Source organism: Ascaphus truei, chromosome 13, assembly GCF_040206685.1.
Source record: "Ascaphus truei isolate aAscTru1 chromosome 13, aAscTru1.hap1, whole genome shotgun sequence".
Lineage (NCBI taxonomy): Eukaryota > Metazoa > Chordata > Amphibia > Anura > Ascaphidae > Ascaphus > Ascaphus truei.
Genome location: NC_134495.1, coordinates 14,644,210 through 14,666,955, shown reverse-complemented (window position 1 = coordinate 14,666,955; position 22,746 = coordinate 14,644,210). Strand labels below are relative to the sequence as shown.

Genomic DNA, 22,746 nt, shown 5'->3' with positions numbered 1-22,746 from the left:
CAACACAAAAAAACTTCTCTCATACACAGCCAAACAACTTCACCAAAATATCGAACAAATAAAAGAAAAACATTTTTCACCTATTCCCAAACAATTTCATCCTGCAACTAAATTAATAAAAATTCCCTTCTCTTTCTTTATTCTCATAAATAACCTGATTTTAAAACTACTCTGATGCTCCGGAGCTTTTGAGTTAACTTTTTTATCTCCTGTACATTCTTCTAGCTGGAGAAAAAAGTGGGGGCACGATCTGTGCTGCTGCTGTTCTGATTCTCTTTCTTGCAGACATTTGAGCAGAAGGAAAAAAGAATACTGTATCTCCTGGTTTTAAAACACTTATCTGTCTGGCCAAAACGAACAAACCCTTTAAACTTTTACCAGTGACAGAGCTGAATATATGCCCTCTCTTTTTCCGCATTCTTTAATCCTTCTATACTTTATGCACACCTTTTAAAACCTTGTAAAAATTTAGACTTCATTGTGAGCAAATAATATTCATGTTTTTGTACGTACTTGCAAGTTTTTGGATGGTGATTTGTGTACACATGTGATACTTATCTTTCACACAGGTAATCATTCAGGAAAAATTCATTAGGGTATCAAATCCATCTCTCAACTCTCCATTAAGGGCACAACAATTTTACTTGCCGGCACCGAAACTTGAGTTTATATCAGGAAATGATTTATAACCACTTATTGCTTGTGGGGAAATGGAAGGAAAAGCTGATAAGTTCACACCTGATTTCTGCGGCTTCCAGTCAGCCGGGCCTGGTATGTTAATGACAAGACAGAGCAAATGTACAATCAGGGACCCTTCCTGCTCAGACAACAAAAAATATTTATCACAACCCAGGACGGTCTGAAAACAATACAAACAATACAAACACTCACCTTCATCACCAAAACTTTTAACGGAATTCTCACCTTAGTCCCAATAAAACTTAAATAACTATTGAAGGAAGACCTAATTTCCTCGCCTATGCTTCAGAACCGAGAAGAACCTTTCCTCTGCCAGGTACACTGAAGCCTTGTGACTGGATACTACACCATCTGCACCGTTTGCAGCAGACTTCCCAGGAAGCTTTCACGCCCTGCAACTGTTATCTTCGATCTTTGATGAACTTTATCAGGCCTGGAAGACGAACGAAATGAAACGTAACGCATGCCAGGTTTCAAATCCTTTGTCTCAATTTATTACTCATAGGGTAATGACTTTTATACAGAAAAAAAAAGATATTGGTTAGAGGCGTAACATAGGCGTAACATAGGCGTATCCTAGGTGTGACATAGGCGTATCCTAGGTGTGTCTTGGGCGTAGCTTTGATTAGAGGCGTGATCTAGGGGCAGGACATATTAGTGGCGTGACTTTTGGGACGTGTCTTTTACAATACAAGCAATTGTCTGAATACATAGCTTATTCATTGTCTGTTATCAAAAGAGACCTTGAGTCTTTAGCAACTATATTACACTATTTTGCTTCTTGCAGAGAACCATTCTATTATATTCTAACTAAAACATCAGGAAATTGACAACACAAAAGTATCTTAGCAATATCCTTAGCAGGAAGAAAAGAAATGTAATTTAGCAGAAACTGTGTGCATTTAGGAATTATATTTCAGCAAAAGGCTGACTACAGAATCTTAACTAGTTATGACCAGACAAAATGGAAGCTTAACATGAGTGCAGATTCTGGCCTGACATATTGGTCCTAACAACTATAACACTTTAAAATGGATACAGGAACAGACAAATAAACTTATTTGAAACTGCTAGGTAAACCCGTCAACACAGATTGAGACACCCTTCAAAACACATCTCTCTACACACCACTCAAAACAACTTTTTAAACTCAGGCTTTCCTCAAAAGGTGCCTTTTACCTTGATTTTTATGAGCGCTCAGGTTTGAGTGACCGATGAGTGGTTTTTTCAGGTGCTCAGCTTCCGGTATATTTGTGTTCCTATTCAGAGCGCCATCTGTGAAAAGCGTGAATAAATAAGAGTCATCTGAGGATTATTTTGCAGAATAACAAATAAGTTTATTGCAGTGTACGGTGTACACGCAGGAGGCAGTTTCAAAATAAAACTCCCCCAACTACATGGTGGAATACAGGCCTTATTTATACACAAAATACTAAGCCCACGCCCCCTAAACGAGGTTGCTTGTGCGTCACTACGTAAGCATATAAGAGAAACAAATTATGAACATGAACACTTCGAGTTAATAATATTATTATGGGATTCATATTAGAAATGAAATGACTCAGCAATAACACCTTATACAAGCCGATGACTTTTCCTCTACATACGGGACTTCATGGGCACCTGCCTCGGAATGCGAGACATGGTGTTATCTATCTTTTATTTTCATAACATTTGCGCTTTTTCTCCCCTCTTCAAGGTCTTTTTGTAGTTAGCTGAACAGCTTAATATCAAAACCTTCAGGAGCCGAAAAGAAAAAAAATGTGTCTTTAAACTAACTTCCATACCAACTTTCATACAGACACTAGACAATATCAGGCACCTAAGATGGATGCTGACTTAAAATGGCGGCTTAGATCCCAGTGCTGTTTGTCAGACCTCCCCCCTCCTTACATCATATTCTCACTTTGTCAGCAGGCTCTCATTCTCTCCTGTCTTGATTATTGTAACCTCTGTCTCCCCTACACTCTATCCTAAATGCTGCTGCTAGAATCACATCTCTCTCTCCTAAATCTGTCTCAGCGTCTCTCCTGCTGAAATCCCTCTCCTGGCTTCCTATTAAACTCTGTATCCCTTACAAAATTCTCCTCACTTTTAAGGCTTAAGAGTCTAAAGACTCGTGTCCCTCCTTACATGTCAGCCCTAATTTCTCGCTATACACATGCCTGTCTCTTGCGTTCTGCTCAAGAATGTCTTCTCTCTACCCCTTTTGTATCTAAAGCCCTCTCCCGCCTTAAACCTTTCTCACTGACTGCCCCATACCTCTGGAATGCCCTTCCCCTCAATACCCGACTAGCACCCTCTCTATCCGCTGTTAGGACTTCTCTTAACGAAGCATATGGGTAGCTCTGTGGCTGATACTATACATCTCAGGTGCACTGACCTTGGCCCCTTGCAGACTCACTTACCTAAACACCCTTCTACCGTCTCTATAAGTTCTCCCTACTTACCGCTTAGATTGTAAGAAAAAATATGTTTGGGAGATCCCAAACGAAAGCAGTGCATCAAAACCACATACAGAACAACAATTTGATGAGGTGTAGTCTGACAAGCAAATACATTGAGAGCAGTTCAATTGCAGAGATTTAAAACATCTTTCACAGTAGGTATTGACCTTTACACATTTAATAAATAGTTGATATGTTCTTTGTGTAAATATAGATGCACTGTGACTGATTGAAAGAGCAGATCTAAGTCATGGACTGTGAGAACTGATCAATATAAATCCTCTCCGTCACAGTGACAATGTAAAATACAGTCTCTATAAAGTCTACAGTGATCAAGAGCAATAATGATGAAAAGTGGGCTTTGACGTACTCACTGAGTTTTCCCTTGCAGAGTGAACCGCAGCCGGCGTGCTCCACTCCGGATAGACCGATGAGTGAAAGAAAAAAGGTGTCAGCGCACAGCCAAAAACTCTCCAAGGGCAGGTAAATAGCATAAACAAGCAGAAATGTATTGGCACATAAGACAGGATTAAAAACACTAACGCGTTTCACGCCGGATGGTGCTTTGTCAAGTGACACGAAACGCGTTAGAGTGTTTTTTAATCCTGTCTATGTGCCAATAACTTTCTGCTTGCTTATGCTATTTACCTGCTCTTGGAGTGTTTTAGGCTGTGCGCTAACACCTTTTTGCTTTCACTTAGATTGTAAGCTCTTCGGGGCAGGGACTCCCTTTCCTATTGTTACTTTCATGTTTGAAGCGCTTTTTCTCACTATGTGTTATATTATGATGTCACGTGTATTACTGCTGTGAAGCGCTATGTACCTGGATGGTGCTATATAAATGAAGGTATACATACATACTCTGTGACGTGTATTATTGTGTTTGTTACTCTCCCAGGCCTATTAAACACCTAATACATGATAAAAACACTGTTACAAGTGGCACAGAAGGTGCTAAATGGCTGAGTGCTATTCAAATCTATACATTTAAAACAAACTTTATATAAAACAAAATGACATAACTGTATATGTACGTAGTACCCTCTCCCTCCCAACAAAACGTAGTGTCCCTTTAAATTCGTCACCATGACAACCGTGGCAACCGCGCCTCTTGCGGCCCGCTTACTGCGCACGCGCAGCTAGTGCTGTCAGCCTCCGACCCGCCGCGCATGCGCAGATTCTGCCAGCTGCCGGGACTGCGCCGAGGCAGCGGCTGCGGTCCCTTTATTATTATTATACAGAGCGCCCGTGACAGCAGCAGCACGGAACAGCATCTCTCCATCACCGGCTCGGGGCCCTCCCGGGATTACAAACGTGTAGGCCTCTGCTGCTTCCCGGGCAGTAAACAACAACAACAAACCGGGGGTCTTAAGGTGGACTGGGGGTTCTTAAGGTGGAACGGTATCTGGAGGTCTTCTTAAGGTGGAACGGTATCTGGGGGTGCTCCTTACGGAACTGGGGTTCTTAAGGAGGAACCAGGTTGCATCTGCCTCCAGCTAACACCTGCTCACCATGGCACTGATGGGTGTATTCCAAGGAGGGCGCCCCCTCTTCCTCCCCCTCTAGGGGAGCCCCCCAACCCCCACCCAAACAGGCTTCCCCCCCCCCCCCCACTAACATGCAGCAGGGAGGCTCTGGGCCCTGGGAGCAGCAGCCCATGCCAGTGACCCCCAGGAGCCTGATCTTCAGCTGCAGGGAAGTAGACAGGAGAGCAGCTCTCCTCTTCCAGCAGGTGCCCTCCAGCTCCTGATCCCAGCCTTGTCCATCCCCATTTTTTAAGTTATTATCATTATTATTACCCCCTTTCCTCCCCTTTTTATTGTTGCTGGACCCAGGAGTGGAAGATGGAGACAGTGGGCAAGTTTGAGTTCAGCAGGAAAGATCTGATCGGGCACGGAGCCTTTGCTGTTGTTTTCAAAGGCAGACACAAAGAGGTAAAACTATATTAATCCAGGTCACTGGGAGATGGACCGCGGGAGGGATAATGTTATCTGGGTGGTTTTGTTATTATGTGGCGCCTACATATTCCACAGCGCAGTATAATATTGGGGCGGGAGAGGACTTGAACAACACATACGAATACATGCAACTTAAAACATAATCCAACACTAGGAAATGGTTCCTGAAGCTTGCGGCCAAAAAGGGGATTTGGGGCGGTGGGGGGATAAAGTGAAGGCTGTTGACCATTATAGTGTTTTACGTAAATATACATAAATTAATATCAGATGCTAGTAATGAGTGGCATATGGTGATATAGTTAGGGGTACTCCAAGTGCGAGAGACTGCCCAGGCCTGGGATAAGAGATGATTCGATGCCCGTAGCCCTCTCGGGTATAAGAGGAGGGCACGGGTGAAACGGTAATGTGGTCGCTTTTATGTCAATGATGTGATCCGATGGGCACTGAGTGTTGCAATTTAATAGGTCCATCTGTATTATAAAACTGGCTGCCCTTCTAAGATTAGACCTATTCTTGGAAATGCTGCATAGAATACAAATTACATCCCTCTGTTCTTGGCACCGTGTGTCTCCGTCACCATTATTTCCCCTGATCATTTGTACTTTTACAGGTCTGCTTTGCTGTATAATAACAGCTAGAATTAATGAACACAGTGCAGGGCAAGTCTGGACATGTGGGATTATGGTACCCGGCTCTGGCCTATATAGGATCTTTCCATGTAAAATGTATAAGCACCCGCTCTACAATTTTTTAACGTGGAGTCTTGTGTTTTCTTTTCGTTTTTTAGAAGCAGGATTTGGAGGTTGCTGTGAAATGCATCAATAAGAAAAACCTGGCTAAATCCCAAACGCTTTTGGGAAAAGAAATCAAAATCCTAAAGGCAAGCGCAAGATTATATTGTGAGGTGTGTGTGTGTGTGTATTTTGTAAATTATACTTCAAAAGCAATTATTTACGTTATTTACTGTTTTTCTCATAGGAACTGAAGCATGAAAACATTGTCGCTCTGTATGACTTCCAGGTAAAAAAAGCTTTTGTTTATAACAGTATGCAAATTTTACTGGCTCTATATTACTTGTGTGATGTGTATACTCATTGAATGTTGTGCGTATCATTTGATGAATATGACCAGCATGCTTTATATTGGGGAGCATGATAAAACTGGAAGTGTGTAGCCAATTACACTTGTTTTATTTATTTGGCAATTTGGATTTTACTTATAAAATATTTTACCAGGATAAAAAAAAAAAAAAAAAAATACCGGTACATTGAGTTGCCTTTCGTTTTCAAGTATGTCCTGGCTTCAGAAAATTGAGGTGCATTTTACATATGAAATGCGGACATGATAATTTAATAGCATTACTAATGCTAGTGGCAGGCAGGATTAGACTTTTCCATGCAGCGAGAGTTGTGGCTGATGAAAAAGGCATCTTAAATTTCAAGTGCAACGAGTTGATCACCCCAGTCGGATTCTTCCCCTCCCACTCGGCATCATAGGCTGCTGCTTTTGCTATCGCCCTGTGGCTGTCACGTGGCCAGTCGCCTTGTTTGTTGACATTCCTCCCTCCCCCCCTTCTCAATCTTCATAGGTTGTTCGCCTGCGTTGCGTCATGGGATTCTTAGAAAAGCCTGCCTACTTGTCGCTGTTTCCCTGTGTGCTGTGCAAAGGCCTTTGGGAGTTGTAGTTCTTTTGTCCAGGCAAGGTGCTGTGCTGTTGTAGGACGGCGAACTACAACCCCCAGAATGCCTTGTGTGCTGTAAACAGGGGTAGTGGAAAAAAATGATTACTTACTTTGGCAGGCTTCCTAACTGCTTCGTTTGAAGATGATTCAGTTTGTGTACAACCTCAGGGAGGATTAGTGCCTCAATAACATTGAGATTTGGATAGTGGAGAACTGCAAAGTCATTGCGAGGCCCTATAAGAAACCCCTTTATATCCTACGTATATCTTTATTTATATATTGCGTTATCCATGTACACAGTGCTTTACAGCAGTAACACGCGTGACACAATAGGAATAAGCAAGGCCGCCAACGGGGGGGGGGGAGCCGGGATAAGTGTCCGAGGCCCGGTGGCTGTGTGGGGAGCCTGGCCAAAGCTGCCGGTCCTCTCGTTGTCGCCGGGCCCCTGGCTCTCCCCAGCTGCGGGCCTGCCTCTGCTTCCAGCGCGCGCCGGGCCTCTCTGCCGTCAGCGGGTGCGCCGGAAGGTAGGCCTAGCTTCCGGTGCGCACCGGCATATGAGAGAGGCCCGGCGCGGGACAGTGAGGGAAGCCAGCGGCTGTGGAGAGCCAGGCCCGGCGGCAACGAGAGGACTGGCAGCCGAACAAAGAAGTTGGCTGGGCTCCGTCACTGTCCCGCGCAGGGCCCCTCTCTGATGGTGCGCGTGGGAGAGGGGAGGCCGACAGCAGCTGAGGGAGAGCTGGGGCCCGGGTTCTTTTTTTTTTAATGTATGTATTTGGGGGAGGGGGGGGAGGTTGTATATACTTGGGGGGGTGAGGCTTTTTTTGTACGTATTTGGGGGTATTTTTTATGTATGTATTTGGGGGTGAGGTTTTTTTTGGGGGGGAATTGTATGTATTTGGGTGGTGGGATTGGTTTTTGGGGTGGGGGGGGAATTGTATGTATTTGGGGGGTGGGATTTGCTCAAGTGGCTGAATCAGTTTTTTTCTGTCCATGTTTTTATACGAATAAATCCTTCTGAATTACTCCTCTCACGACTGACGCTGTGCGCCTGCTTTGTTCCCCCTTGGGGAGTTACTGCATGCTATGAGAATATTTGTAGCATTAGAAAATAAAAAATTAAGACATTTTTAATATTTGTAATGTAGGAAGCATTTCCAAAGTGACAGCCCCCTTCTCCTTCTGATTGGGCATGGTTCAAGAGCCAGAGCCTTACTCTAGCAGTACACCAATTGTATTTAGTAACTGCCCAGTCAATCTTATTCCAGGACTACATTGCCCAGAATGCTGTGCAAGAACTGAATTAAATAAGCGATCGATTACGGGAGAACGGATCGATCTACGGCTTAGCTAATCACTTGTCAGTGTGCAGATTGTATTGATGCACATATAGAATGGGGGAAAAAAATATTTAAAAAAAATAAACGGCAGCTTGAACTGCAGCTTTAAAAGACAATGGGTTTTACTTGGAGCAGTTCATCATGTTACAGAAAATAAACACCATATAACCACAGGCTAAACGGCAATGACAAATAAACTGAGCTGATGCAAATGCAAGCCACTAGGCCAGGGGTGGCCCACTTCAGTCCTCACGGGCCACCAACAGGCCAGGTGTTGGGGTTATCCCTGCTTCAGCACAGGTGGCGCAGTCATTGTGACTGAGCCACTGATTATGCCACCTATGCTGAAGCTGGGATATTCTGAATACCTGGCCTGTTGGTGACACTTGAGGACTGGAGTTGACCACTCCTGCACTAGAAAAACAGCATAGAGATATTCTCCACATGTTGTAGATATTGTTTGGTTGTATTTATCTGTTGCCAATTTGCAATTAACGTAGATCAAATGTTGTTATGGAGGTGTGTTAAAGGGTTCCCTGCACAGGTGTTTTTTTGATATAGATTAGGGTATATAAGCAAGGTGATTGCTGCACTAATGTATCTTGACAAAGGCCCATGGTTAGGACTGAAACGGCGATCTGATTTCACTTGAAATAAATCCAATATTAGCCTTTTCCCCTCCCTGCTTGGGAGGAGAATACATTGCTTCACCCCTGCACTAGGCCATCATACATCAGGGCAGCACAATGATTTTTCCATATGTCAATTTTATGTTTCATGGAATGATCATAACAATCTTCATTTCAAAGCTAAACAGTGCACAAATCTTAAGGAAAATACCATTTTATTCCATATTATTTCAAATGAATATTTTTGGTAAAGGTGCTTCGTTCTCAACAGATCTGCACCTTTTGTACCGGGGACAGTAGATATCACATTTAAATAAGCGGTCAGACTTTTGTATTGGGTTGCATCGGAGCTGGGAAGAATCATTTTAATTATTGATATTGGTTTTGACCAGTCCTTTTTACGCAATAACAAGGGATATATGGTGTTGAATATTATCTACCGTGTACTAATCACCCTTAAATACTAATATTAAGAGAGCAGGTAAGAGATGAATTGATTTGTAGGGCTTCAAAGAAATATTGTAGCTCATTATACAGACAAGAAGCAGCGAGGGGAAAAAAAGGTCAGCGTTGAAGTCCGTTGTCCTCCAGGGGGGGATCAATGAAATCTTTTTATTGCCAGTGTTACATTGTTGATGTTTGATAGTTGATAGCCAGGTTGTGTAGGAATAATGACCACTTGCTGATAGAAAGATGACCTCAGGGAGCTCCACAGATCTGTAACATTATTACCCTCTCACGTTAGAGATCTCGCTGGAACATAAGCCTAAAAGCTTTGGCGCATACAATGCTGGCTGCAAGGCCGAGAAAACACTTGATTGATAAGCGCCGTCTTACTCCGAGGCCCCTAAGAAATATAGTAACTTCATAAGAGAGCAGCAACTTCTTTGCTATTAGCAGGGTTAGCTTTGTCACAGGAAGCCAATTGAGCTGTTACATTCTTTATACATGGCTGTTTCTGGCCTGGCTGCATGGGATTGGACCTGTGAAGACCATCCCGCGTTGGCATTTCCTTAGACTTCCAGACACATCCCATGATGTTATCACACAGTAATTTGAGTTACAAGGCATATAAAACAGGGACCTATTGTGTTTGTGTTGGGAACATTGTGCACCTCGAACAAAGGAAGTGATGCCAAATCACACATACTGCGGAGACATAGTCACATCAGGAGCTGGTATTTGTTGCATGTCTGAAGGTTGAGCGTCCTTTTTTTAGTTTGTTTTATTATGCAATGAAGTGCAGTGAGGTTGTTACATCAGTGTCGCTGGTACATGGGGTCCGGGCGTGCGCTATTAAATGATTACTCACCTCCGGGTGTTTTTACTTTCCTCGCGATTGAAATCCAGGTGTGTTTGGGATGATTCACACGTGATGTATTTAGGAATAACTTGTCCTATCACAAACTTTAACACCTGCTCTGTGCTGCTCCCTGGCTGAGGACGGATTGGAGCCGGTGAGGGCAACAACAGGCCAGGTTTTAAGGACATCCCTGCTTCAGCACAGGGGGCGCAATCAGTGGCTCAGTCAAAGACTGCACCACCTGTGCTGAAGCAGGGATATTCTTAAAACCTGACCTGTGGGTGACTCTTGAGAACTGGAGTTGGGCAGCCCGGGTTTGGAGTATCAGACAGGAACATACATTGGCAAAACCGGAATTCCTGCCTCAAAGGGGATTTCAATCTCTTGACTATTGGGAATTTGTAAGAACTTTTTTTTTCTGATTTAGCCTCCTTGCTACCTGCATCTTTGGAAAGCCAACCATAATAATCACTGTTATGTGCTGTATAACATAAAATAAAAAATCAATATACAGTGTTCATTTTTGTTTTTGTTAAGAATTAGACTTTAGGGCCAGATTGGCAAAGCTATTAGAACAGTTTCAATGAAGAAACAGATGCCAAAATGTCACATGGCTGATGCAACGACAATTTGTTTCTATGTGAGATTTCGAAATTGTAATCTGATGTTGAGGCTTAATTGTGTCTATTGTTCATAGTAGAAGTATTAATTATGGGGGGAAGATGGATGGGGACGAATGTTATTACAGATTTAAGAAACGTGGACGGAGAACGATCAGGGTACGAAGCAGAGGAATATGATTAAAAATAAATCGGGTTATTAATATTTGTTTTCATTAAATACGTCCACGCCAGAAAACCACCAATTACCGTATTTTAACTTGTTCCTCTCAGCTATATTAAAGTTACTATTTTTGTAAAGTTCACACAAATAGCGGCCATGCTGAACCGAAAAGCACATGTAAATAAGGAACAAATAATGCAGGTGGCAGCAGTTTATAAAGCACCTCTGGGGAAATCAATATTGGTGGGCATCTTTAAAGATACCCACAAGTGCTCTATGGATCATAACGTATATGCAAAGTTGTTATTATGTCACAACTCATGCTGCGCTATACCAGCGTCTATGTATTAATCTTGCTTGCACCATTTTTTGTCTGCGATGAGTTGGGGGCGGAGTGACATTTGCATATCGGCGCATGTCTATGTATTATGGAAAGCGCGGCTTGCGTTAACTTTTCTTGACTGTTTTTCTGCGTTGATTTTCTCCGTGACCTCAAAGGTGGCGTCAGTCTTTTCTTGGCGCAGTCCGCGCCAAATTCTACGACAGTAAAAAATATCCCATATTAACATGTCGCGTTTCCGACTGGACAAGTGCAATATTCTTTACCGCTTTCTTGTCGGCGCCAGCCACTTTCGCGACGCGTTGACCCTAATGTATTCTAAGCCATTCAGAAACGAGCGGATGATTGCAAAGTTAAGTATGTGATCAGGGAAACAAAGGAAACCCAACATATTATTATATTTTAGGGACCTGCCAAGGATTGCATGAGTGTGCTATCTGTCAGGACGACACGCGTGGTAGACAACATGTTGACTTAAAGGGTGGTGTCCAGCCAGGTTGGGATAATTATGTTTAAGACAATGACTCACCGTGCTGTCACCTTCATGTTGTGAAGCTTTGGATCTTTCAGCCGTCACTCACCTCTTATCACATTGTACAGGCTACAAAGGTTGACTCCTTCACCGATGGGATGTTATCTTAGATGGGCAAATTAGTGTAATAGAGAGATTAAGCGGGGTCTGTGACATTACCCGAAGAAGGGTAATTAATAGATAGGCTTAAGGTGTTAACATTTATTTGTGGTGCCTTGTAATTAAATTCTGCACTATTGTATTTCCTAACATAACCTAAAGGTAATGGTTCCCAAACGTTGTCCATCTTGGGAAGAAAAAATATGGCTGCCTGCGCTCAGTCAGTAAGGGCATATAAATGATGCAAATATTATTGAATGACTCAACAGCAGGAAGCTGGCTAGTTTATTAGCTAGGATGCTGTCTTTTATATGCTGGGGATGATTTAAGCTCAGATTCTTTTAATGGATGTTACATTTTCCCTAGGCAGCATATTGGACTACGTATCAAGGCAATTTTGGTGCGAAACTACGGCGCTTTACCCCTGCACCTATGTATCAAAGCATTTTGCTCCAATTTAGCTCTGTCTGCCCCAGTTTGCACCTTGGGGAGAGTCAGTAGGAGTTGGGAGGGGGGTGGAGAGAGAGTTACATGGTGCACGTGAGATGTATCATATTCTGCGTCTCTGTCCCAGCTTGCACCTTGGGGAGAGTCTGTAAGAGAAGTTGGGGGGAGTTACATGGTGCACAGATTATAGTGAGATGTATCACATTCTGCGTCTCTGCCCCAGCTTGCACCTTGGGGAGAGTCAGTAGGAGGACTTGGGGTGAAGTAACATGGTGCACAGATTATAATGAGATGTATCACATTCTGCGTCTCTGCCCCAGCTTGCACCTTGGGGAGAGTCAGTAGGAGGAGTTGGGGAGGAGTTACATGATCCACAGATTATGAGATGTATCACAGTCTGCGTCTCTGCACCATTCTTTTTCCCTTTTATTGCCAAAAAATCCACCATTTTGGAAGTGGGGAGCTAGGTCTAATTTTAGATGTAGGACGCTGTTTTTTCTCTGCTCCAAAAATCATAGCAATGCGTCTAAACCCACTTTCCTTCCTCTATGTTGATAAATAGACCCCTATGTTTCTTCCCCTGCTATCATACACTGGGAGTACCCCAAGTTTAGACACTTAATGTAGAGGGGGTCCCCTGGGATATTTTTTGCTTCTATAAACATGCTGTGTGTTACATTTTACGTACGATACATGCAACAAGGCATGTTAGAAGCTTACAGTAATATAGTGATACTCACACTCGCTGCCCTGGGCGTCTGATGAGGATTTTGCCTCATGAAAGTTTTATTATATGTTATACCAGTGTTTTTCAACAGGGGTTCCTAGGAACCCTCGGGTTCCCCGGGCGTCCCTAAAGGGTTCCCTGTCATTTTCAGGTCAATTAAAAATTGTACCAAATATATAAGAATTGACAATACATCTAATCTCAGGCGCGCTATTAGAGAGGGTTGGGGTTCCTCAGAATTTGACAATAGAATTATAGGGTTCCTTAATCAATTTTTTAAAAAAGAAGTTAAAAACCACTGTGTTATGCTGTCTAACTAAAATAAATAGTTTTATTTTTTCAGTAAACCAAACTGAGCAACCCGGTATATATCCGGCTTCTGCATTATGTCTCTGTTAGTGGGTTTTTTTTCCTTAATTTTCCTGGTTCTGTGTTTGACTATATTCATTTTGGGAAGATTCACGTGTTAGATGTTATTGGGCTGCCAGAAACACAAAACATGGCTCTACTGGATCTCTTTTAAAGAATAGATTGCTGACATTCTCCTCTATTTTTACTGGGCCAAATCCGGGGACAACTAGAAATAAGTCCTTCAGACTATCTGGCAGAATAAAAGTAAAGGATGTTTATTAAACGTACACAATGCTTAACATTTCGGAGACCAACATAGCTTGTTATCCCAAGTCAGATCTGTCTGCCGACTGAATTGATGGCGATTAATAAACTATCCCTTGGGTGGTATTGCAAAGAAGACTATTTAGGGTAGAAGGAGACACTAATGCAGGGGCGGCCAACTCCAGTCCTCAAGGGCCACCAACAAGTCAGGTTTTAAGAATGTCCCTGCTTCAGCACAGGTGGCTCAATCATTGACTGAGCCACCTGTGCTGAAGCAGGGATATCCTCAAAACCTGACTTGTTGGTGGCCCTTGATGACTGGAGATGGCCGCCCCTGCATTAAGGGGGTGCATTTCAACCTTGTCATTTCACCGTGCTTAACCCCTTGAGTGTCGCTGGCCCCTCTCAAGGGGTTTGACAACCCCCCTCCATATTATTCTCGTTTCTTCCGCCGTCACAACCCGCTGTGCTTGGATGTTGGTAACAAAGAGGATACATATTAGTCAGCAGTGCGATTACTCAGCTCCCATCGGCGGCTGCCGGGTACACCTGACTAATTACCTCTACCTGCTGCAGGTGAGCCCCGCCCACCCGCGACTTCCACCAATCAGGGGGTAGTGACTCTCCGCACAAGCATCCCCAACAATGGCATTCATGTGTTAGCAAAGTTTAACCCCTTCACTGCTAAGTGGGTTAATAAAAACACACCGGGTGACACGCTACACATGAATGTTTAAAAAAAAAAGGATGCACGTGTGTATGTATATATACAGAATGTTCTGTTGACTCTGAGTTTCCGTGCGATCGGGGCAGTGTCTCAGTTTAATGAATAACCGCCTATGTATTTGCACATACATTAGCTCAGGTAAGTGTTATCAGAGAGAATTTATCAGCACCCCCATTGCATACGTTTTTATAATGAAGATTAGTGTCCCAGCTCGACCTGGCTCTGTTTGGCCAGCGAGATTGGGAGTTGGTTTTTGTTTCCAAAGAGAGCAGGGTTTGCGTGAGGACAACAGTAGAAGGATTTAGGTCAGCTGTGTCCACATCTAACCTATACGCAGAGGATGCAGAACAGAGCCTACTTATGAAATACTCAACAGAGAAGATTTAACCCCATTTGTACCCAGAAACTGAGACGAGAGGCTCCTTATTATTTCATAGAGACGCAAAGCAGTTTTAATAAGGACCCCAGCGTTGGCAGATGGCCTTAACTCATGCCACCTCATCCCACCTACGCCATAGTAAAATACACATATTGACAAAACCTGATAACAAAGTGTACGCTTGTCATAGTGTCTTTTTAAACATAGAACTTGACGATAAAAGGACAGAACCCACTTGGCCCACCCAGGCTTCCCATTTCTGCTGTAAAACCTCAGGTCCCATTTAATCCTGGGCTTTATTTAGTATTTAGGCTTATCTGTCCCAGGTATTTAGTTTGAATTCCCTTACTGTATTAGCCCCTACCACCTCTGCAGGGATGCTATTCAATGTACAGTATCCACCACCCTTTCAGTGAAGTACTTCGTCACATCTCCCTTTAGCCGGTCACCCTCCCACTTCAGAGAATGACCCCTTGTTCTAGCGCTCCTCTTTCTTTAGAACAGCGGTGCGCAAACGAGGGGGCGCGGCAGTTATAGAGGTCCCGCCCTCTCCCCCAGGCATTTAAATTAAATGCCGAGGGGGACCGGGTGAGGCCTCTATAATACACTTACCTTCCCTTCCAGCGACGCATCGTTCTGGTAACCCGGCGTGAAATGACGCCGCGGGTGACGTCACGTAACCATGGCAACGTGATGTCACATGACGCGGGGGGGGGGGAAGGCGCAGAGGAGTGCAGGCAGGGGTGCGCATAGGTAAAAGTTTGCGCACCCCTGCTTTAGAATATGCTTCCCTCCTGTACGTTGTTCAATCCCTAATGTATGTATGAATGTGTATATATATGTATGTATGTATGTATGTATATGTATATACAGTATGTGTGTGTGTATATATATATATATATATATATATATACATACAATTAGATTGTAAGCTCTTCGGGGCAGGGACTCCTTTTCCTAAATGTCACTTTTATATCTGAAGCGCTTCTTCCCATTATGTGTTATTTGTTATTTTTATATGATTGTCACGTGTATTACTGCTGTTAATCGTTATCTTATGCGGCTTAGAGATTTCTGCTGGTACTTTTTGACATCCCGTCACCCCCAAGAAGCCGAGCCCGATTCCACTTACAGAGAGTAATGTTTTTGGACTGCTGAATATTTCATTTTTCTTGTGTTCTTCAAAAACACTCTTGAATAGAATTTGTGCTGGAGGGGGATGGGGAGGTCTGGACTTATCATGCAGGTTTGTATTTGTAAGTGTGAAAGAACATCTAATTCCACATCGCAAGCCCACCTTTGTGCGAAAGCACTTTGTTAGTGAACAGTGCTAAACACAGGGTAATCAAAAATAATACACCGCACTCACACACATAGATAACTATATAAAGCGGGGTGCCATGGATTAGAGGGGGCCCAATCCCTCTCAAATACAATACAATACTGAAAAAATCCAGAACACCCTAATAATAGAATCAAAATCACTAAATAGCAAAACAAATCCACAGTACAGCCTTTGTATAGAGATAGTATGGGAGTACTAATATGTGATAAAGCAACCAAGCACTTAGCAAGTCAAAAAACAGAATACAGAGGATGCAGGACAAGGTATATGCAACAAGCAAATCAAACCAGACACTCCTTAGCAATTTGTGCCTGCTCTTCACTCCAGTTTTTGACTTGCTAACTTGTTGTTTTGCCCCTTTCCCCTCCTTCCCTTTCCCTTTTATTTTTCCTTTATCCTATTATCCTCCTAAACATCCCATATGTGTTCCTACCTATGTGTATTTTGTGTTCTTGGTGTGGAGCTGTTAGTTTGTTGTTTCATTTGTGCTCTGATTAAATTTTCTTATTTTGGTTAATTGCCAGTGATTTTGATTCTATTATTAGGGTGTGCTGGATTTTTTCAGTATTGTAGTGCTAAACACAGGGTCAGCCCCTATTCACAAGATATCTCAGTTGTATCATACATTGGCTGCCTTTCTTTGGTCCAATACAGCTGCCAGTCCTTTTGTGCTAGAAATCCTGGGGTAAGTGTTAAGGCCGCAGATGTCCGTCCTCCTTAGTATGCAGGTGATGGGGGGTTAAAGGGGGCTGGGGTGGGACCTTATTAACGGCAGTCACTTGTCTTTATTAAGTAAATGAATAGGCTTTGTTCTTTTCCACTGTGGTAGCTAAATGGTGGGTGCTAAATATTTATATGGCTAGTTTATGCATAATTTACATTTGACATTAACCTGTAAGCTGCCATTACACAGGACACATTATTGCAGAGCACAGCCAATCCCCCAAGTTTATAAAAGAGTCCGGAAGATCCTCATAGATATATACTTATATTTAATAATCAATGCCAACTGGCAGATAATGGGGCTTCCGAATCCTAGTCCCAGGTTCAGACAGGTAGTAATGAACGGTAGCCCAACTATTACTGTGTATTTAATCTTCTAGCATCTGTGTCATACTTAATAAACGGTTTATATACTTACCGTAGGGCAAGTTTCTTAAGTATTTGCTTCAGCTCTTAACTGGCGGTCCATCATTTTTAAGAAGAGAAATATAGATGCAATGAAAGGGGAAAATAATGATGATATCAAAGTGTTACAGCGCTCCCCTAATTACTTACAGGCGCCAAAGACGCAATAGCCGCCTGATTGATACATTGATGCAAACTGATGCATAACATATATATGTTATACTAGCTGAGAGACCCGGCGTTGCCCGGGATGTAATGTTCCCGTTCCTCTCTCTCCTCCCCCCTCTCTCTGTTTGTCCCCCATTCACATCAATCCAGTCCCCCCCCTCCCTCCCTCCTTTACAGCTTCATGTAGCGTGTGTGCGTCAGTCACTGTGTGTTTGCTCGCGCGTCAGTGAGTCTGAGGCAGAAACACAAACGCACACAGACTGACTGACGCACACACAGTCAGTGTGTGCCTCAGTCAGTGTGTGCGTGCGTCAGTCAGGGTTTGTGTGCGCGTCAGTCAGTGTGTGCGTGCGTGCGGCAGTCAGGTGTGTGCGCGCGGGGCGTCAAAGGCAGGGGGGGGCGTCAAGGGAGGGGGGGGGGCGTCAAAGGGAGGGGGGGGGGCGTCAAAGGAGGGGGGGGCGTCAAGGAGGGGGGGGGCGTCAAAGGGAGGGGGGGGGGCGTCAAGGGAGGGGGGGGGGCGTCAAAGGGAGGGGGGGGGGCGTCAAAGGGAGGGGGGGGGGCGTCAAAGGGAGGGGGGGGGGCGTCAAAGGAGGGGGGGGGGGGCGTCAAAGGGAGGGGGGGGGGCGTCAAAGGGAGGGGGGGGGCGTCAAAGGGAGGGGGGGGCGTCAAAGGGAGGGGGGGGGGCGTCAAAGGGAGGGGGGGGGGGCGTCAAAGGGAGGGGGGGGGGCGTCAAAGGGAGGGGGGGGGGGCGTCAAAGGGAGGGGGGGGGGCGTCAAAGGAGGGGGGGGCGTCAAAGGGAGGGGGGGGGGCGTCAAAGGCAGGGGGGGGGGGCGTCAAAGGCAGGGGGGGGGCGTGTCAAAGGCAGGGGGGGTGTCAAAGGCAGGGGGGGGCGTCAAAGGCAGGGGGGGGGCGCCTCAAAGGCATGGATTCCTCCCCCTGCATTTCCTGCAGTGGACAGGAGGGGGGGGGGGCAGTGGACAGGAGGGGGGGGGGGGCAGTGGACAGGAGGGGGGGGCAGTGGACAGGAGGGGGGGGGGGCAGTGGACAGGAGGGGGGGGGCAGTGGACAGGAGGGGGGGGGGGCAGTGGACAGGAGGGGGGGGGGCAGTGGACAGGAGGGGGGGGGGGCAGTGGACAGGAGGGGGGGGGGCAGTGGACAGGAGGGGGGGGGGGCAGTGGACAGGAGGGGGGGGGGGGCAGTGGACAGGAGGGGGGGGCAGTGGACAGGAGGGGGGGGGGCAGTGGACAGGAGGGGGGGGGGGCAGTGGACAGGAGGGGGGGGGGGCAGTGGACAGGAGGGGGGGGGCAGTGGACAGGAGGGGGGGGGCAGTGGACAGGAGGGGGGGGCAGTGGACAGGAGGGAGGGGCAGTGGACAGGGGGGCAGTGGACAGGAGGGGGGGGGGGCAGTGGACAGGAGGGAGGGGGCAGTGGACAGGGGGGCAGTGGACAGGAGGGGGGGGGCAGTGGACAGGAGGGGGGGGGCAGTGGACAGGAGGGGGGGGCAGTGGACAGGAGGGGGGGGGGCAGTGGACAGGAGGGGGGGGGCAGTGGACAGGAGGGGGGGGGGGCAGTGGACAGGAGGGGGGGGGGCAGTGGACAGGAGGGGGGGGGGCAGTGGACAGGAGGGAGGGGGCAGTGGACAGGGGGGCAGTGGACAGGAGGGGGGGGGCAGTGGACAGGAGGGGGGGGGCAGTGGACAGGAGGGCTGGGGGCAGTGGACAGGAGGGGGGGGGGCAGTGGACAGGAGGGGGGGGGGGCAGTGGACAGGAGGGGGGGGGGCAGTGGACAGGAGGGGGGGGGGGCAGTGGACAGGAGGGGGGGGGGCAGTGGACAGGAGGGGGGGGGGGGCAGTGGACAGGAGGGGGGGGCAGTGGACAGGAGGGGGGGGGCAGTGGACAGGAGGGGGGGGGGCAGTGGACAGGAGGGGGGGGGCAGTGGACAGGAGGGGGGGGGGGCAGTGGACAGGATGGGGGACGCGGCAGTGGACAGGAGGGGGGACGCGGCAGTGGACAGGAGGGGGGACGCGGCAGTGGACAGGAGGGGGGACGCAGTGGACAGGAGGGGGGACGCAGTGGACAGGAGGGGGGACGCAGTGGACAGGAGGGGGGGACGCAGTGGACAGGAGGGGGGACGCAGTGGACAGGAGGGGGGACGCAGTGGACAGGAGGGGGACGCAGTGGACAGGAGGGGGGGGCAGTGGACAGGAGGGGGGGGCAGTGGACAGGAGGGAGGGGGCAGTGGACAGGGGGGCAGTGGACAGGAGGGGGGGGGCAGTGGACAGGAGGGAGGGGGCAGTGGACAGGGGGGCAGTGGACAGGAGGGGGGGGGCAGTGGACAGGAGGGGGGGGGCAGTGGACAGGAGGGGGGGGGGCAGTGGACAGGAGGGGGGGGGCAGTGGACAGGAGGGGGGGGGGCAGTGGACAGGAGGGAGGGGGCAGTGGACAGGGGGCAGTGGACAGGAGGGGGGGGGCAGTGGACAGGAGGGGGGGGGCAGTGGACAGGAGGGGGGGGCAGTGGACAGGAGGGGGGGGGGGGCAGTGGACAGGAGGGGGGGGGGCAGTGGACAGGAGGGGGGGGGGCAGTGGACAGGAGGGGGGGGGGCAGTGGACAGGAGGGGGGGGGGGCAGTGGACAGGAGGGGGGGGGGGCAGTGGACAGGAGGGGGGGGGCAGTGGACAGGAGGGGGGGGGCAGTGGACAGGAGGGGGGGGGGGGCAGTGGACAGGAGGGGGGGGGCAGTGGACAGGAGGGGGGGGGGGCAGTGGACAGGAGGGGGGGGGGGCAGTGGACAGGAGGGGGGGGGGGGCAGTGGACAGGAGGGGGGGGGGCAGTGGACAGGAGGGGGGGGGGCAGTGGACAGGAGGGGGGACGCAGTGGACAGGAGGGGGGACGCAGTGGACAGGAGGGGGGACGCAGTGGACAGGAGGGGGGGACGCAGTGGACAGGAGGGGGGACGCAGTGGACAGGAGGGGGACGCAGTGGACAGGAGGGGGGACGCAGTGGACAGGAGGGGGGGGGCAGTGGACAGTGACACACACACACACACACACACACACACACACCTCAGTTGATGCGCCCTTTCTCAGTTCCGTTTGGCGCCGGAGGTGGGGAGCGACACCTACCTGACTCGGCGCCGCGAGGGAGGAAGGGGGTCCGCCATCTTACGCGCCGCGTGGCAGCTGCGGGAAGCGAGGTGATTTGGAGCGGGGAGGGGGGAGAGGTGATTTGGAGCGGGGAGGGGGGAGAGGTGATTTGGAGCGGGGAGGGGGGAGAGGTGATTTGGAGCGGGGAGAGGTGATTTGGAGCGGGAGAGGTGATTTGGAGCGGTGAGGGGGGAGAGGTGATGCCGCTGGGGAGGGGGAGAGGTGATTTGGAGCGGGGAGGGGGAGAGGTGATTTGGAGCGGGGAGGGGGAGAGGTGATGCCGCTGGGGAGGGGGAAGAGGTGATGCCGCTGGGGAGGGGGAAGAGGTGATGCCGCTGGGGAGGGGGAAGAGGTGATTTGGAGCGGGGAGAGGTGATTTGGAGCGGGGAGAGGTGATTTGGAGCGGGGAGAGGTGATTTGGAGCGGGAGAGGTGATTTGGAGCGGGAAGAGGTGATTTGGAGCGGGGAGGGGGAGAGGTGATTTGGAGCGGTGAGGGGGAGAGGTGATGCCGCTGGGAGGGGGGAGAGGTGATTTGGGGAGGGGGAGAGGTGATGCCGCTGGGGAGGGGGAGAGGTGATTTGGGGAGGGGGGAGAGGTGATTTGGAGCGGGGAGGGGGAGAGGTGATGCCGCTGGGGAGGGGGAGAGGTGATTTGGAGAGGGGAGAGAGGTGATTTGGAGCGGGGAGAGGTGTGTGTGTGTGTGTGTGTGTGTGTGTGTGTGTGTGTGTGTGTGTTTTATTTTTATTTTTTTGGACCTTTGGCCCGTCACTCCGCCTCAGGCCAATGAGAGGTGTGGGGGGCGGGCCAAGGGGGTGGTGTGAGTGTGTGAGGCCAATGAGAGGTGTGCGGGGGCGGGCGGGCCAAGGGACCAATGAGATTGCCGCTAGGGACACCGGACACAGACTGCAGGCAAACATACAGTGCTTTCACTAATATAGTATAAGATTAGTTGTTGAATATATAATAACCCCACTCCCCTCCACCACCACTGGAATGTAATTGGATACCAGCCTAAGCATTGGTTGTCAAAGATGGTAATGTACAATGTAGCAGAGTAGCAAACCAAAGGTATTTTGCAGTGACTTAAATTTTATTGAAAGGTGCAGTTCCCCCCTACCGCGTGTATTTGGTTTTTTTTAACCCCTGCCCCTCTTCTTTTTTTGTGTGTGTGTGTGTGTGTGTGTGTGTGTGTGTGTGTGTGTGTGTGTGTGTATACACACACACACACACACGAGGCAGGGGGTCTCCGGAATTGAATCGCGCTCATTTCAAGAAGAGCTCTGGGGGCCCCCTTCTCTGCCTTCAGGGGAAACATAATGGAGGTTTAAATCTCCCATGTGACGTGGGCCAATAAGAAGCCGCGCCGTTCCTGTTGGGCCGCGTGACGTGAGGGATTTAAACCTCCACAAAGTACTGTAAGTATCTTGGAAACCAGGGAATCCCCTGAGCAGAAATGAACATGTTTCAGCTCCGGAGACCCCCTGTTTCCTACGTGGGGGGGCAGAGCAGAGGGAACTGCTCATTGATGAACCAGGATCGACAATTTTTAAATGATTCTTGTAATCCTTGGTAAAGTCACCAGAGAATAGCGCGAAACATCAGTAAACTAAGCAGTTGCCCCCCACGTTCTTCGCTAGTCCCCTCTGTTTCCCTGCATCTCATGTGCCACTTTCGTACACTGCAATCCCTTCTGCATCAAGGCACCCAAAAGGATTGTTACATAACCGAGCTGTGGAAAGTCAGACAAAACGGACAGGCAAGCGGCCTTTTTAATCCCGGCCAAAAAAGCCTTTTCGGAGCTTTGAGCGGTGGCTGGGTTTGTCTGCTTGGATTAGACAGACGGGAATACAAGTCGGGAGGAAGGGGCCAGGCCAGACTTGGCGTGCCGGTCTCCCCAGCTCTTCTGTGGGATGTACAAGCTGTGTGGTTCTTGCATAAGCAGATGGCCTGCACTGCCTCTCTTATCTCTGGCAGGCAGCTGTCTGGGGATCAACTCGGGAGAGAGGGAGGAGCTCGCCATCTTTCTGCTGTTGCTAGGCAAGATAGGACATAGATGACTACTAAATGGAAAAGTGGCAGGCCGTTGTCGGCAGGCTAAAACCCAATCTTATCACTATATATATATATATATATATATATATATATATATATATATATATATATATTAGTGCTATATATATACCACACTTATTAAGGTTATGGTGGGTAAAAAAAGGGACAAAAACCCTCCACAGTAAAGCATTGAAGGTTGAAACATGTC

At 48.0% G+C, this 22,746-nt stretch overlaps 1 protein-coding gene across 2 annotated transcripts in view; it reads left to right on the top strand.

Annotated features, from left to right (window-relative positions):
• Positions 1–4,310: 4,310 nt before the first annotated feature.
• ULK1 (unc-51 like autophagy activating kinase 1) overlaps positions 4,311–22,746 on the top strand; it is an 80,980-nt gene continuing 62,544 nt past the window's right edge. For both annotated transcript variants that reach the window (XM_075568639.1, XM_075568638.1), the window contains exons 1-3: positions 4,311–5,080; positions 5,892–5,984; positions 6,083–6,124. In XM_075568639.1, the coding sequence (XP_075424754.1) occupies positions 4,991–5,080; positions 5,892–5,984; positions 6,083–6,124 (225 nt within the window). In that variant the 5' untranslated portion in view covers positions 4,311–4,990. The remainder of the gene's footprint in view (positions 5,081–5,891; positions 5,985–6,082; positions 6,125–22,746) is intronic.